Consider the following 16,135-nt stretch of genomic DNA (forward strand, 5'->3'; position numbering starts at 1 on the left):
TGAGACCATTGGGTTATAGGGTTCCAAGAATCTGTGACTGTTCTCCTACTAGATTATCATCTCCATATTTAGTGAGTACTGCTGCCTATTTACGGATAAATCAGGAATGTGTTGACTTTTGAACCTTATTTACAATATTACATTACTTTCTTTACAGTTACTCCAGTCTAGATGTTCTTCATGAGGTTGTGATTTGTACTCAAGTTTTTAGAATTGGTTAAATTGTTTTGTCTTTCAGTGATGGTTTTAGGAGTCCTACTTGGAAGGAAAAGATACCCATTCACCAAGTATTTGTGTGTGCTGCTCATAGTTTTGGGAGTAGCATTATTTATGTACAAACCTAAGAAAGGGATTGGCAGTGCAGATGACCATATCTTTGGATTTGGGGAAGCACTACTAGTAAGTAAACATCATCTAGTGTTTTCATTATTTGTCGAATATATATTTCTTATTGTACCATAACGTTTGGACTCAGCAGAGTCCAATAACTATCCTCTAAGCCAAAGCAAGAATACAAATTGCTGGAGAAACTCAGCAGGTGTGGCAGTGTCAGTGGAGAGAGAGAGCAGAATCATCATTTCAGGTCCAGTGACTCCTCTTCAGAACTGATTGTTGCCAGGAAATTGGAAAATGTGGTATATATGCTGAAGATGGAGTGGGTGGTGTGAAGGAGTAAACAATAGGTGGAGATAGAGCCCAGAGAGACAACAGTAGTCATGGGGATGTGTTTTGTGTTTCCAATGTAGAGGGGACCACATTGTGAGCAGCGAATACAGTAGACTAGATGAGTGAAGTGCAGGTAAATCACTGCTTCACCTGGAAAAGGACTGAACGACTGCTTTGCAGAACACTTATGTTCTGTTGGCAAAGTGACCCTAAGCTTCAGGTTGACTGATCCTTCAGCACATCACTGTGCTCCCTGGCCAACATCGTTGACTCGGGGCTGCTCGAATTCAATAATTGAATTCAATAATTTTGGGGCCTGAGCACCTAGTTCCATGCCCTTTACCCATCCCCACAACCTCGGCTCCATCATCATATGGGCTGCTTTAATCACAGCCAACCCATTTCACCTACTAATGGTCCATTTTATCAGGTTTCTTTCTCCCTGCCTCCCCATTATCCATCCCTTTGTCTAGCTACTAGCTACTGTTCTTTGTCTCTGGGCTCCATTTGCCACTATCGTTTACTCCTTCCGAACAAACCTCACACTCCCCTACCCCATCATCAGCATAAATACTACCTTTTCTTAGCCACAATCGGTTCTGAAGAAGAATCACTGGACCCATAATCTGGAATCTGCTTCCTGTCCACAAATGCTGCCAGACTTGCTGAGTTTCTCCAGCATTTTTATTTTTGTTTCCGATTTCTACCACCTACAATTTTTTTAAAAATCTTTTTAACAGGCCAGTCTTGTAAATTTTCACACTGCATTTCATGATGATGGCGTAAATGGTTCTGCAACGATAACTCTTAATCACTGATGAATTCTAGTTTTTAATCAATTTATTAAAATATTAAATTGACTTGCCTTTCTTTTCCCTGTTTTCTCCCATTCTCTTGTCTTAATGTGTCAAAAACTGTTTTATCTAAGCAGTCTTTTTTTATATTTATTTTCTTAAAGCACTCATTAAAATGTTTCTCATCTCTTTGATCTCCTGGTTTCCATTGCCCATTTTTGAAGTCAGCAAAACTTCCAAAAGTCACTTCTTCAAAAACTTAGAAGATTTTAAAAGACCAAATGAAAGCCCATGTTGTAAAATGAGGCAGTTGCCAGTTTAAATATACAAAATACTCTGAATGTATATACATAAGTGATGGCTAATGGATAATAATCACCAAATCAAAATAAATAATTTTGGGTTAGTTAGACATTCAAAGCTAAGGCCTTGAATATCTATAGTGTTCTTCTGATCTCCTGTCCAGGCAGTCCCGGGGTTGCGAACGGAGTCCGTTCGCAAGTCAATTTATACGCAAGTTGGAACGCAATGCAAGACAATGTAAAATAGCCATTTGTAAGTACAGGAAATGTTCATATGCCGGGTCTTGAAAATTACACCCTTATGGGATCGCGTTCATTAGGACAAGTGTTCGTAAGTCAGACATTTGTAAATCAGCAACCCCCTTCCACAGCTCTCTCTGGGTTCGAGAATTCCAAAGATTCATCACCCTCTGAGTTAAGAAATGTTCTGGATCTCCATCTTATCAGGATCGAGAGTAAGGCAGTTATCATGTACCCCGGTTCTAAAATCACCAGTCAGAAGAATCAGCCTATCTGCATTCGCCCTGTCACACCTTGAGAGAATTTTGTTAGTTCCAATAAGGTCTCCACTTGTTCTGCGAAATGTTTAGGAATGCAAACCCGCTTTCCTCAATCTTTCCTCAGACAACAATCCTATCCCAAGAATCAATCTGGTGACTTCCCCAGTATCAACATCTTGGGAGTCACCAGCTACATCAATATTATGATTACAGGAACAGGTCAGAGGCTGAGTATTCTTCAGTGATTGACTCGCCTCCTGACTCCCAAATGTCTTTCCCTTACTTAACGTTTAAGCCAGGAGTGTGATGGAATACTGTCTGCTTGCTTAGATGAGTGCAGCTCTGATAACACCAAGAAAAAGGTAACCTGCTTGAATAACACTCCATCCGATGGGTTTAACTAGTTAATCCCTCCACCATTGGGTTAGTTTGGCTGCTCTGCACCATATCTCCAAATTGCAGAAATTCTAAGCAGGTGATGAGAACATCATCAATCTTCCTTTCAAGTCACGTTACCTTCCGCTTCAGAAATAAATTGCTGCTGTTCCAATGTGAGCTTCAGTGGTTCACCTTTTAAGGATAATTAGGGATGTGCCGTAGTGCTGGCCTTGCAAACAACACGAACATCTCCTGGTTGAATAATATTTTTAAAATTGTGGAAGGTCCTGTTTTGGTGGTCTCTAATTACAGGATTCATACCTATCAGTGGTTTTAAAAAAAATGAGTTCACTACCACATTGTTGAAGAGGAATCAACCTGAATAATTGGTTAAGACAAGGTATTTCTGTGTTAGTAATTTCTTATACATCTGTCAGCTAGATATCAGTATCACCTTGACTGGAACAGCTTGACTCAGATATATGCATGACATGGACTGAGGCAGTTGTAGAAGGTGGTTTACCAGCACCTTCTCCGGGACAGTTAAGGATGGGCAATAAATGCTGATTGAGCCAGCAAAACCCAAATAAGATCCTAAGATGCAGGAGCAGAAGTAGTTCATTCAGCCTATCAAGTCCAATCTGCTATTTATTGAGATCATGGCTCATCTAATAATCCTAATTCCACTTTCCTACTTTATTCCCATAAATATTGATCCTGTAAATGAATCAAGAAAAATGTCAGTGCTATCTCTGTGATATTGTTAGAACACAAACTTTGCTCAATGTCTTGACTTTTTCTCTGTGAGACGTTAAATGAGCTATTTTCGTACAATAGTTAATGGTCTCCCTTTTTGATTTGTTGATTGCCAGATCCCATTTTCTCTCAGGTTTGAGTGCAGTCTTTTCTCGATTTGTGTTTTTTCAATTTGGTTCGCCAACCTCATTTAAGTTCTCAGTCTCTTTATCAATCCTTAAGGCTTAACAAGATTGCCTGAAGTGTTTTTGTGATGCCAAAAGCTGTAACTTCTTTCCATTTTAACAGTAATGTATGTGTGTGTGTATATATTTTACCATTAGAGCTTACCAATACTAAGGAATAATGGTACTGATTGCTTACTGAGCACCCCATACTTGTATGTATGACAAACATGATTCCCTTGCTTTTACAGTTAGTCTCCTTGACCTTGGATGGATTAACTGGAGTAGCACAAGATCACATGAGAGCTAATTTCCAGACTGGGTCAAACCAGATGATGCTGAATATAAATGTTTGGTCCAGTTTATTCCTGGGAATAGGTAAAAATATTGTAGATGTGTTTTAGAATTTTAAAAATAATTTTATGAAATGGCAAATATCTTTCAATAACTTGAAGCTGCATAAAGAATAGAAATTGTAATAGATGGGTGGTGTGTAGGGCAGTTAATATACTGGGCCTCCAATTTAATACTGTGGGATATATTCCTTAAACTGTTGTTGTTTGCAGTGAATTGAACAAGTTACTGAAGTGTGTAGTTCTGTACTCTGCCAGGATTCAAAGATCTCTATCTTGACTCTTTCCCTACCACAGGCGCACACTCTCTCTCAATTGAAATGGCTGAATGCAAAGTGAAAATTAAGTTATTAGTTATGGATTTCTTGTGTATTCAGCTAGATTTATAAAAGCATTAATGGTCACCTTTTTAAAATAATCCTGTCTTAGTATCAATCTCTTTACCTATCGACTGGCAGGGATTTGCAGCCCAAATACAAGTTCCATACAATTTTCTTCTCTTTGCACTAATGTCAGATGAATGTTTTGTGACATTTTGTGTTTCTTAACATCTGGTATCTCAGCTGAAGAAATACCATTGAGAGTCCTTTTGTTCATTGCTTATCCTCCCTCTACATCCTTACAGGGTACGAAAGGGATGTTGACCTTTTAAAGACTTCTTGTGAGGCATGTGATGTTCTTTCACCAGCTTTATGCATTATGTCTTGTCTTATATGCTGTACCACTTTTTTTTGCTGTTGGCAGCAGTATTCTTTTAGAGTTTTTTTAAAAGGTAAAGCAGGATAGTTTTTTAAAAAAAAAGTTTTTAGAATTTATCTGGATTTTCACAGGACTGCAGTTAAGGTCTTTGCTAACAGATGCCAATAGATAATGTGAAATTACAAGGAGTGACAATGGGTTGTTAACTGACAGCCAGACAGAAAGCAGACACTGAGTAAAGGGTGTTTTCACTGTCACGGACTGGTATACTGATGTTCCAAATTGATCAGTGCTGGGACCACTTTTCACAATTTATATCAATGATTTGGATTTTGGAATCCAAAACATAACTTCTAAATTTGTGGACACCACGTTGTTGGGGAAGATGAGGTCCGTCACTTGCAAAATGCAAGTCAGTGGAGTAGAGATAGAAAGATATCTTGAAGCACAAATGCAGCGATCAGTACTTTTGAGCCATGGGGGTTAGCGAGGCCTTTAAACAAAATGAGCATTACAGCTTGTTTCTAGCGGGATAGAATTGAAAACTAGGGAAAGAACTTCAGTTTGACCATTCTTTTAATTTGGCAAGGAGAACTGCATGCAGTACTTTAAAAATGATATAGGGGCACTGGAGAGGCTGCAGAGATGACGTATAAAGATTCTCTTGGAATGTATGGGTATATTTATCAGGAAAACAGCAACAGACTGGATAAATCATGTTTGGGGGGGTGGGCGTGTGAGTGGTTGGTGTTGGGGAGAGAAAGAAGGAGGTGACCTAACAGATCTTGAAAATTCTGGATGGTTTTGACAAGGTGGATACAGAGAGAATATTTCCTTTTGTGGGATCGAGCAGAACTAATGGCCATCAAGATGACAAAAGCCACCAGAAAATCCAGCAGGAAATTTAGAAGAAATGTCCTTACCGAAAGGCTAGTGAGAACATAGAACTCATTACTGTGGTGAGTGGTTAAAGTGAACGTTGTAAATGCATTCAAGAGAAAGCTAGACCAGCATATAAGGATGGAGGGAATGGTGAGTTTCAGCAATAGGTTTAAATTAAGAAATCCTAGAGGAGCTTGAGGGAACATAAACCCAGCATGTACTGATTGAAGAGACTTAACAGCTTCTGTGCCATGAGTCCATTTGATTCTGTGATTTATTAACCTTGTGACAAAAAGATGTAATACCCACTATGTGATATAGATTGCCTGAAATATTGCAGTCTTGCGTAAGGATTGCTGTTTATGTGACCTTGGATGAGTATGAATGTTTCTGCTTCCTTGAGGGCCAACTTATAACATTGGGGAAGCAAAATGAAGCAATGTAAAAAATGTAAAATACTATTTGACATTTTTAAATGAATCTTGTATTGGGTTATGTTTATACTTGCACTATCAGCATGCTGTTATGAAGGGATGAGATCCCAGTTCCTCGAGATGGTCTTGTACCTTTTGAGTTTTAGTGCACTCTGAACTCAAAACAAGTTATTCTATGTCAATTTATTTTGGAAAACTCTTTGTGGAAGTTTCAATGTGTTAGCAACAATAATTAAATTCAAGATTCAAATCTTTGCTTATTGATAAGCTTTTGGAAATGTAAATTTTGTGTGTGAAGATATTAGATGGTGGCCATTTCTCTTTTTATAATTCATAGCACACAATTCACGAGCTCTAATTTCAGAATTTCAACTGAAACTTGTATGGTTTTGTTTGTTTATGAATTATATTATAGTCTCAGCAAAATGTTTTATATCCTGACAAATTAATTGTATTTGGTAGTAAACTTCGCGTAGGTTGCATTTAATGTTATCATAGTTAGGTTACATTTTTGGTAACATAGACTCCTGTAATCCACAAGGGGGTGCTTAAGTAAAGACAATTACTTTTTTTAGTTTTATAACAAGAGCTTGAAATTTGAACCCAAATGGAATTCTTGCAAAGACAAGTAATACACCTGACATTGACTTGGACAATAGAAATATGTGATGAAAGAAGCATTCTCACCCCTGAGGCATAAGGTTGTAGGTTTATGTCCTGTTGTGGGGATTTGAGCATGAAAGCTAGGCCGGTTGTCCAGCACAGTACTAAGAATGCTGAACTATTGGAGGTGCTGTCTTCTGGGTGTGACATTAAATGGAGGCTGTGATATCCTCTCAGATAAAAGATCTCATGGCACCAGTCAAGGAAAAATGTGTGTTCACAGTGTTCTGGCCAGTATTTATCCCTCAATCAGCAGTTTTTTAAATAAAGTCCAGTCATTTATCCTGTTGCTGTTTTGGAATTTGCGCTGTGCACAAATTAGCTGCCATGTTTCCTACATTACAATGGTGACTGCACCTCAGAATAACTAATTAGCTGTAGTGCACTTTGCAATGTTCTCAGATTGTAAAAAGTGCTATATTAATACACTTTTTTGGGTTTTGAGCACACCAATTATTAGTACTTAAACATTTGTAATATTTGTGACATTTGGAAAATGAAAGGAAAAAAATCAGTAATGCACTGGCAGAGATTATCTGCAAGCTTTGACATTTCTCTGTAGCGTAGTCCCATTCTTCTGTGAGTTTTTGCTATGGTTTGGAAGCAATTATGGAATGCTTAATATTTATTTAAATGTGCATTATTTGTTGTTCATCTAGAGTAGCAATCCTACGTCATTTGACATGGGAATGCTCGAGATTTTAACAAATTAAAGGTCCATGCTTGCGGGGAGCAGTAGTGGTTTGGGAGGAGATGTGGCTGTGGGTAGGGGAAGGCATTGGTGTCTGGACTTGGCCCATTTCTTCCTGAAATCAAAAATCTGAAAAGCTCAAATCACAGCAATATATATTACTATTTTGGTTTTCATTCTAAAATATAAAAATTTGTTCTTTTGGAGAAGTTAGGGAAGAGTTTTGTTTTGAACAGCAGTGGCATGTTTGGTGTAGAATCTATGTCCTCATGTTTTTTTCTTCTTTGTTATGGTCTAATTTGGTTTATCTGCTGGTAAATAGATTTAATTAAACTGAGGCTACATCATGTATGTAAGCAAATGAATGCAATTCTTATATTGGAAAGGATGTAGACCCTACCAGTAAACACGTTGAAGATAAAGTACCTTCTATTTAAATGTGACATCTTTTTATCTGAGTGAATTTAAAATAACTGAGTAACTGCAACATAGTTCACAGAAAATGTTTTATTTCCCACATGAAATCCAGTGGCATCTGTCAGCAAGTTCCCCAAAGAGCTTGTCATTTTCTCAGAATTGATGCCAGTATATTTGGCATATTCCCAACCCCATAGAATAGTTTTCCTTCATAGTGCCTGGTATTTTTTGTTGATTAGTGTGGGGTGCTTACTCTTAACTTTGATAGCTAATTACTGTACGTGTAAAGGTTAGTGCTAGATTTTTAGGGTATTTTACTCCATGAAAGGTAGAGTGGCATGATATTTCTGGAGCACAGCTTTTTTTGTGGTGTACAAAATGAGTGGAAAAATACTTTCCTTCCATCCTTCCATCATCAATACTAAATATGTTTGTTTTGGATGGCATTCATGTTGTTCTCTGCTCAAATTATTCTGAGCTCTGGTGTTTTGTCACCTTACTTTTGAACATATAATAAAATTCAGAATACTTTCCTGTTTGAAAAATGCTTGAGGTGATGAAAATTGCTTAGCATATCAAGAAAACAGGAAAGAATCTTCAAATGTGCATTATTTCAACATGCTCATTGCCGAGAGATGTAGGTATTCAGACCGCAAAAAATGGAGTATGGCTGTGCGTAAAAAAGCACATTTACTTCTTGCAATTTTTTTTTTATATTTGGTAGAAAATGTCTATTACTTTCTTATCTGTTCTGAAGATTGGTTCAAATTAATTTTAAGAATGAGAGGCAAATTCAAGGATTTTTCAAAAAAATCTTTGAAAGCCTATTTTGCCATTACTGTATATATTCGTATCCAAAGTTAATTTGTTGGAAAGAAATTAGATGTGAACAACAGTGAAGCTTTCTGTTTTGTTCCATTTGTGCATTATGAGTGCAATTAATTCTAATTTCCCTTCATTGCTGTCAAACATCTATTTAGATACGTTGTGTAAATTTTTTACCTAAGTGTCATTGTTTTACCTGTCACTTTTCATAATCTAGTTTAAATGTCAAATAACTTCTTATTCCATTAACAGTTACTGCCTTTCTTTTAGGAGTCCTGTGTACTGGAGAATTATGGGAATTTCTAAACTTCACTGAACGCCACCCCAATATTCTCTACAAGATACTTCTGTTTAGTTTAACTAGTGCCCTAGGCCAGGTCAGTACCATTTGTATTCCCATGGAACATTTAAGGCTCTCACAACTTCAACTGGTTACTTAATAATGTACACAAGCTTTCTTTGTATATGTCCTCTTGGCACATACTGCTGTGATAAAAATTCAGCATTTATTTGAAAGTACATATGCATGGTAATGCAAAGGTTAAGGAAGAGTAGCCCATCTTCTGATGTAGTTTATGTTTTGGATCCGTTTTGGGAAATATAAGCTATAACTTGTTTTAACATTCCGATGCTACATAATAAACTCGTTAGAAGCCCCACAGTATGAAAATAGGTCATTCGGCCCAACAAGTCCACACCAACCCTCCAAAGAGCATCCCACCCAGACCCATCCCCTTCCCGTATCCCTGTATTGCCCATGGCTAATACACCTAATCTACACATCCCTGAACACTATGGGCAATTTAGCATAGACAATCCATCTAATATGCACATCTTTGGACTGTGGGAGGAAACCGGAGCGCCTGGTGGAAACCCACACAGACATGGCAGAATGTGCAAATTCCAGACACAGTTGCCCGAGGGTGGAATCAAGCTCGGGTCGCTGGCTCTGTGAGGCATCAGTGCTAACCACAGAACCACCATGTTGCCCCATTAACAATAATTTGACTTCAGTTTATTTGTTTAAACTGATTTACAGTATTCCCTGCACGGGATTTGTAGCAATCCCATCATCCTGCTCTATGTATATATTTCATACCTAAAGCTTTGATTCCTTGTGGATTTAGAACTTTGGAATCAATTGGAAAGTTAGAATGAAAGCTTCATATCTGGAAAGATGATAAAACTCATATTAAAATAAATTAAAATGTTAAAATGGTTATCCTAATTAATTAGCGAGTGAATGTGACTATCTAGTACGACTAAGTTGTTATAACAATGTTTGAAGTTGATTTCGGCCTATGTCAACTTAACTGTTCTTGGAATGGTAACATCTGGGTGGACAGACGAGGAAGGGAAGGTAGGGAAACTGTGCAACAGCTTTTCATAGGCACTGTTATGATCCCCAGCTGATGCTGCTACTAGATAGATCAGATCCCAGAGTGAAACTGAGATCCAAATTAGATCCTATTTTATTTGAACTGTGGAGGTCAGATACTGAACACATTCACAAGAGACTGCCGGTGTACTTTTAACGTAAATTTTAAAACATGTTTATTAAACAAGAGAAAAACATCAATATGAAATATGCCACATGAGGAACGAGAAAGGTTGGAAGGCATCAGAAAAAGATTAAGCTTTATGCTACCACTTTTAACCTAACAATATCCTTACAAACAATCAAACCTCAATGAAGAGTCATTACTGGCTTTAAAGCTTCCTGCTCAGACTCTGCTTGAGACAGCAATAATCCGTTACCTTTTAGCAGATTTCTCAGTTATTAGATGCTTTACCCTCACTTTCCCCAAGACACCTGAAGCAAACTGCAAACCAGACTTTCTATGACTTTTTTCCTTCAGACAAGGCGGCATGGGTAGCTCAGTGGTTAGCACTGCTGCCTCTCAGCACTGGGGACCCGGGTTCGATTCCATCCTCGGGTGACTGTGTGGAGATTGCACATTCTCCCCATGTCTGTGTGGATTTCCTCCGGGTGCTCCAGTTTCCTCCCACCTTCTAAAGATGCGCAGGTTAGGTGGATTGGGCATGCTAAAATTCTCATAGTGTCCAGGAATAGGGTTGGTGAGGACTTGATGAACTGAATGACCTGCTTCCAAACTGTAGGCATTCTATGATTCTATAAAGCTCAGCTGTCCTGCTACCTTGCCTCCACTCTATGGAACCCCCATACACAGACTAGGTAAAAGTACTTTTATTTTAAATGAATTGAGCTGTTAACTTACCCAACTCTTCAAGATTGTGAAACCTCATTAAAAGTGCATGTCATCAAAACAGACTTTCAGATTGTTTGGCACCACAGCTCCAAACTCTCAAATGAAATTAAAAATGGCAGACCATGCCGTCCCTTTCTGAACACAGATACAAAATATAAATTCATTTTTTCTTAATAATGTCATTATGTTCATAACTAAGATACCCAAGGAATGGTGCCCAGGAATTGTATAAAGTTGAAAATGAGCTGTGGGTAGAAAGACTTGACTGGATAATCTTAAAAGCAAATTATCTGTTTAATCTAATATGGTCATCAAAGAAACCATTGTAGAATATATGTGTGCTGTGGGGTAAAGTCAAATCAAAGATTTTAATTTTCTTTTCCAGAGTTTCATCTTTATGACAGTTGTTTACTTTGGACCTTTGACCTGTTCAATCATTACTACGACCAGAAAATTCTTTACTATCCTTGGTTCGGTACTTATTTTTGGTAATCCGATTAGCTCTTTGCAGTGGGTAGGCACTGTCTTTGTATTTCTAGGTAAGTGATGTAAGCTTTTCATGTGTAAATGGGGCTAGTTTAGTTTGGGAAACTTGGCATGGATGAATTGGCCCGAAGGGTCTGTTTCCATGTTGTATGACTTTATAACTCAAGAAGCCTGAGAAAAGAAAGTTAATTAAAACAGTTCCTTGTGTAGTAATTCAGGCATTTGGCTCAATAACTGTTAGATTGTAACACTAACCCACGTGAGTTTATTATTTTGTTGAGCCTCTTTATCAAAACGGAAAAGCACTGAACAAAAGCTTGCCCTCACTCCCCTGGTCCATTGTCCAACTTCAAAGGGAGATGATCTTTGTAGTTGGCGTGAATATCTTGAAGGTATTTTTGATGTTGGTGCCATTTTAATGCCATTTCTATTTTATGAAAGTTCCCAGTGATTGAGGCATTCGCTTGATCTGTGTCGTAAATTTGTTAAGTGTCATTCATCTTAGAGCATCTGTTTCTCTTTGCTTTATTCTTTTCATGGATTGTGGGTATCACCAACAAGCCAGCATTTGTTGCTCATCCCTAATTGCCCTTAAACCAATTGGCTTGTTGGGCCATTTTTGAGGCATCTAAGATTCAGCTACATTACTGAGAGTCTGGAGTCCAGAGCCCAGACCTAGTAAGGATGGCAGATTTCCTTCCCTAAAGAATGTTGTTGAACCTGATCAGTCTTTACGACAATCAATGATTATATCATGGTCACAATTAGATGTTAGATTTTAAGGCTAACTTTCAATTTCAGACTTTTTAAAAATTGAATTTAAATTTCACCAGGAATTGAACCCCTAGGTCATCAGGCTGGGCTAATGGATTACTTCTACAGTCACAGGATTGTAGTTTATTTATATAAAACAAATGGTGCTTGAACACACTGCTGAACCTTTATCCACATATTCTTATATGAATGACCCTGTAACCTGCATGTCTGTTTTTGAAATTCCTACAATCTCTTGTTCATTCAACCCTCTGAACCCATAAATAAGAATGGGTTCTTCTCATTGGCTGCCGAAGTGATTTAGGATTCAGAGAATCTAGCTTAAAATGCATTTTATCAAACATGCAATAAGTTAGGGTGTTTGCTTTTCATAGATCTCATTAATAATGTTTTCATTTTTGTTTTTTTTTTTTCCCCTCTTATTAGGACTTGGTTTAGATGCCAAATATGGAAAGGCAACTAAAAAAAATCATCACTAAACACTGAGGCTATTATTCAACCAGAAGATTTTGATCATCAATGATGTTGATGTCTGAATTTCATTTATTTTTAAATTCTCTCCTTAGGCTGTTATGTCAATTAACTGTTGGAATAGTTGACTTTTTTTTTGAAAAGAATGTTCCTAGATTTCTGTATACACGTGAATACTTTAAGATTTTACACCAACAGTTTGTGCAATACTTCATTTATAATCCAGGACATTTAAAGTAATGCCTCGTATCAGACTTCACTGGTAAGTGCTATCAATAAGATCCTAAATTTAAACAAAGAACTGCAGATGCTGGAGATCTGAAACAAAAACAGAAATTGCTGGAGAAACTCAGCAGGTCTGGCAGCATTTGTGGGAAGAAAACGTTAATGTTTCAAGTTCAGTGACCCTTCAGAACTGAGTCACCAGACTCAACATTAACTCTGCTTTCTTCTCCCAGATGCTGCTAGATCTGCTGAGCTTCTCCAGCAATTTCTGTTCGTGTTACAATAAAATTCTAGTACTGATTTTGGTTCTTGACATTTGCCATGGATTGTTAAATAAAAATCCTGAATTTCTTAAAAGGTAAAATTATTCCTATTAATTTTCTTGTATTGTTTGCATGTGTTTAATGCTTTTGTTATCATTTTGCAGAATTGAATTGTAGCATTTTCTCTCCAAATTTTTAATTGTCTTTAAAACTCCAGAAACCCGCTTCCTCATGTTTTTGCCTATAGTGTATGAAAAAGATCAGTGGTTCGGTACAACTTGGATACCGATATGATTATATAGTCATAGCTTAAAGTTACATTATCTGATTGCTCGTCTGCATGACCCTGTTCGGAAAATCTCAAAGGTGTTTACTTCAATTCTTCTCAATTCTTCCTCACAAAAGGAAAAAAATGTAGATGCTAGAAATGTGAAATAAAAGCTAAAAGCATTTGGCCAGTCTGGCAACATGTGGAGAGAGAAACCAGTAATTTTTGGAGGTCATTAACTAGACTGGAGTGTTCTACTTTTAATACTCAAGTTCTTGAATTGTTTAAAAAATACAACCAAAATTTATTGAGGTAACAATTAAGAACTAATTTTTTTTTAAAAAATCAGTAACTAGAGATTATTCTTAACTCCAGCTTTTGCAATTTGGAGTGAGAATTGTTATCAATTTGTATTTGCTACTGCCCAGTTACTGTAGTCTGTGTGAAATTAAGCACAGTTTATTTGATGCTATTTTAATCAGCCATGATCTTATTGAATGGTGGAGCTTTGAGGCTAGAGGGGCTGAATAGCCTACTACTGCTTCTGATTCAAATGTTCATACTTATATTTAAATGTACTGTGTTTTTAATAGCTACTTTAAAGTGATGCAGAAAAAGTTAAGAAATAAACCCACTACAATCTGATTTCATTGCATTCCATTTATGCAACCCATGTCAGAGAGCCATCTGTTCTTTGCCCATTGTCCCACATGGTTCAGAGAATGATTTTTGCAAGTTGTGGAAGTTTTCCAAAAGAAAATCATCTATTTTCAAAATAAAAGCTTTAAACCATACCTTTATTGTAATATATTTTATACATTTATATTGTCCTTTGAAGTGACTATGCCTTTCAAAGAAGACAACTAATTAATCAAAGAGCTCTGGTTAGAGCAGAGGAGAATAAGTATTGATTTGATTGAGCTGTTTACAATTATGTATGATTGGGGCATTGTAGAATGAAACAGACAATTTTCATTGGCCATAGATTCAAAAAATGAAAATGTAGATCAAAGATTAAACGTGAGACTTTGGATGAGGTGTAAGAAAAGGCTTTGAGACTGGCTTGTACCACTAGAGTTAGTAGTTGAAACAAAGACCATGCCAATGTTTAAGATGATTAAATGGTTATTGAAAGAAAGGGGAAAATTGCAATATAGAATAGGCACTAGAGATTAGGACTATTAGAACAACTGCTTTTATGGAGCAGGAACAGCTGCTTTTATGGAGAATGAGCAGCAATGTAGACTATTTTGACCGATATTAGTCTCCATATTATGTGTAAATATAGTACATTCCAGCTACTGTTTTAAAGTGCAGCAATGATGAGGCTTTGAGGTGGAATATCATGTAGGTTAATCGTATCAGTACTGTAAGGAAAGTTTGATTTCATTTTAATTGCCTTATTTGTAGGGTTGAGGGCAAAAAAAGCCTTGTGTACATCTGTAGATCATCGGGTTGATTTCTCCATTTGGAAGTGGTTGTAAAATATGAGATGGCACAGGTGATCTTTGCAATTTATGGGAAATTATTAAATGCCATCTGTGAAAAATTGATTTTATAACATTTTGGAGCAAGATTCCATAAGTTTGTGATATAATCAATGAGTGGCCATGGCTAATTATAAGTATACTTGTATTAAACTTTAGAAATCAAATTGCCTGAGTTGAAGATGCATTTCTATCCCTCACTCTTCAGTTCCACTTGCTGCAGCCACAAATAAATAAAGTATGCACTGTTCATGAAAAGCTTCATAAAAACAGCTGATCTTGATCTGGATTAACAGACATTTCATATTCTCAGGAATAGCATCGGTTTTGGCAGAAGAAACAAATGAGATCAAGGTGCAGTTTCTGTTCCTAGCAGCATTATTTGCTTTACAGCAGTACTTGTCAAGACTTGCATCAGCAATTTACAGTTTTCTAGATCCATAGAGGAGGTGAAAAGCAATGGTGAATGTTTAACCGTTTTGAACCCTGAAAACAATACTAAAGGACTTTTGTTTTATGTGTTAAGGTGGTGTGTGGGGCTGGGGATAAGACTGCATTGATCATTTTTGTTCTCATGTATTTAATCCAGTTATTGATTTTTAACATTTTTTGGGAATAAATAATGTACAATGTTTATTATCAAAATACAATATTATTTCATACTTTTGAGTCTCAAAGTTCAACAAATAAAAACAGTTTTTGATAATTGGCTTCTCGTACAGGATGTCTTTTAGTGTGCTGTACAAAGGTGTCATTCAGCATTTGATCACAAAAGATCTATGGTCCCAGTACCACTGTACAAATCAGGAGCTGATCATGTTATGGTGAATTATACAACCTTGTCACACTGATATTTAATGTAATGATTATTACTGTCTAATATCATTGCAGTGTGTTGCTTCCAATTAATTCTGTGCTGTCAACTTGAACATGTGCAGCATCTGGCTCTTTATCCTTTGTATTCCAGGTGGCTTTATACCTGTCAGATTCAGAGTACCTACGTTTACAACAGAAAACTACTTAACTAAGTCCTATTTTCTGAATTAAGGACTTTATGAAAAAAAGCCAAGTTACAGCATCAGCTACAAAATTAGAATGTCAATAATTGAAATTTCACAACCTAGATAAAAATTAATTTTAGCTTCTGATTTCAACCAAAAACCAAAGCTGGAAATGAGGTCATAGGCATTTGGCAAATGTAACTTGAAAGACTTTTGCTTTTGGAAATTTTCTCAAGCACTTAACTAGTCCCTAAATACATTAAGCATAACGCACTTTGTAGATAGAAATAATGGTTGGAAATATGAAAATACTACAGTTTTAATTTACACCATCGTATTTCATTTATGTGTAAATGTCTGCTTATTAACTTGCTACTATCACACCTTTTAATATAATCTCAACAA

At 36.7% G+C, this 16,135-nt stretch overlaps 1 protein-coding gene across 1 annotated transcript; it reads left to right on the plus strand.

Annotated features, from left to right (window-relative positions):
- The first annotated feature begins 213 nt into the window (after nucleotides 1–213).
- Nucleotides 214–15,435, plus strand: slc35b1 (solute carrier family 35 member B1). The gene is made up of 5 exons (XM_048614620.1): nucleotides 214–399; nucleotides 3,812–3,938; nucleotides 8,795–8,901; nucleotides 11,141–11,294; nucleotides 12,442–15,435. The coding sequence occupies exons 1-5, from the start codon at nucleotides 241–243 to the stop codon at nucleotides 12,492–12,494; spliced, it is 600 nt and encodes a 199-aa protein (XP_048470577.1). The 5' UTR covers nucleotides 214–240; the 3' UTR covers nucleotides 12,495–15,435.
- The last annotated feature ends 700 nt before the right edge of the window (nucleotides 15,436–16,135 follow it).

Source organism: Rhincodon typus, chromosome 30 (assembly GCF_021869965.1).
Source record: "Rhincodon typus isolate 14 chromosome 30, sRhiTyp1.1, whole genome shotgun sequence".
Lineage (NCBI taxonomy): Eukaryota > Metazoa > Chordata > Chondrichthyes > Orectolobiformes > Rhincodontidae > Rhincodon > Rhincodon typus.

Bases quoted from the DNA above. Each gene is read 5' to 3' on its own strand.
- slc35b1 (XM_048614620.1), top strand. From the start codon at position 241: ATGGTTTTAGGAGTCCTACTTGGAAGGAAAAGATACCCATTCACCAAG. The intron at 400-3,811 runs GTAAGTAAACAT...TTGCTTTTACAG, and splicing joins GATTTGGGGAAGCACTACTA to TTAGTCTCCTTGACCTTGGA. The intron at 8,902-11,140 runs GTCAGTACCATT...TTTCTTTTCCAG, and splicing joins TAACTAGTGCCCTAGGCCAG to AGTTTCATCTTTATGACAGT.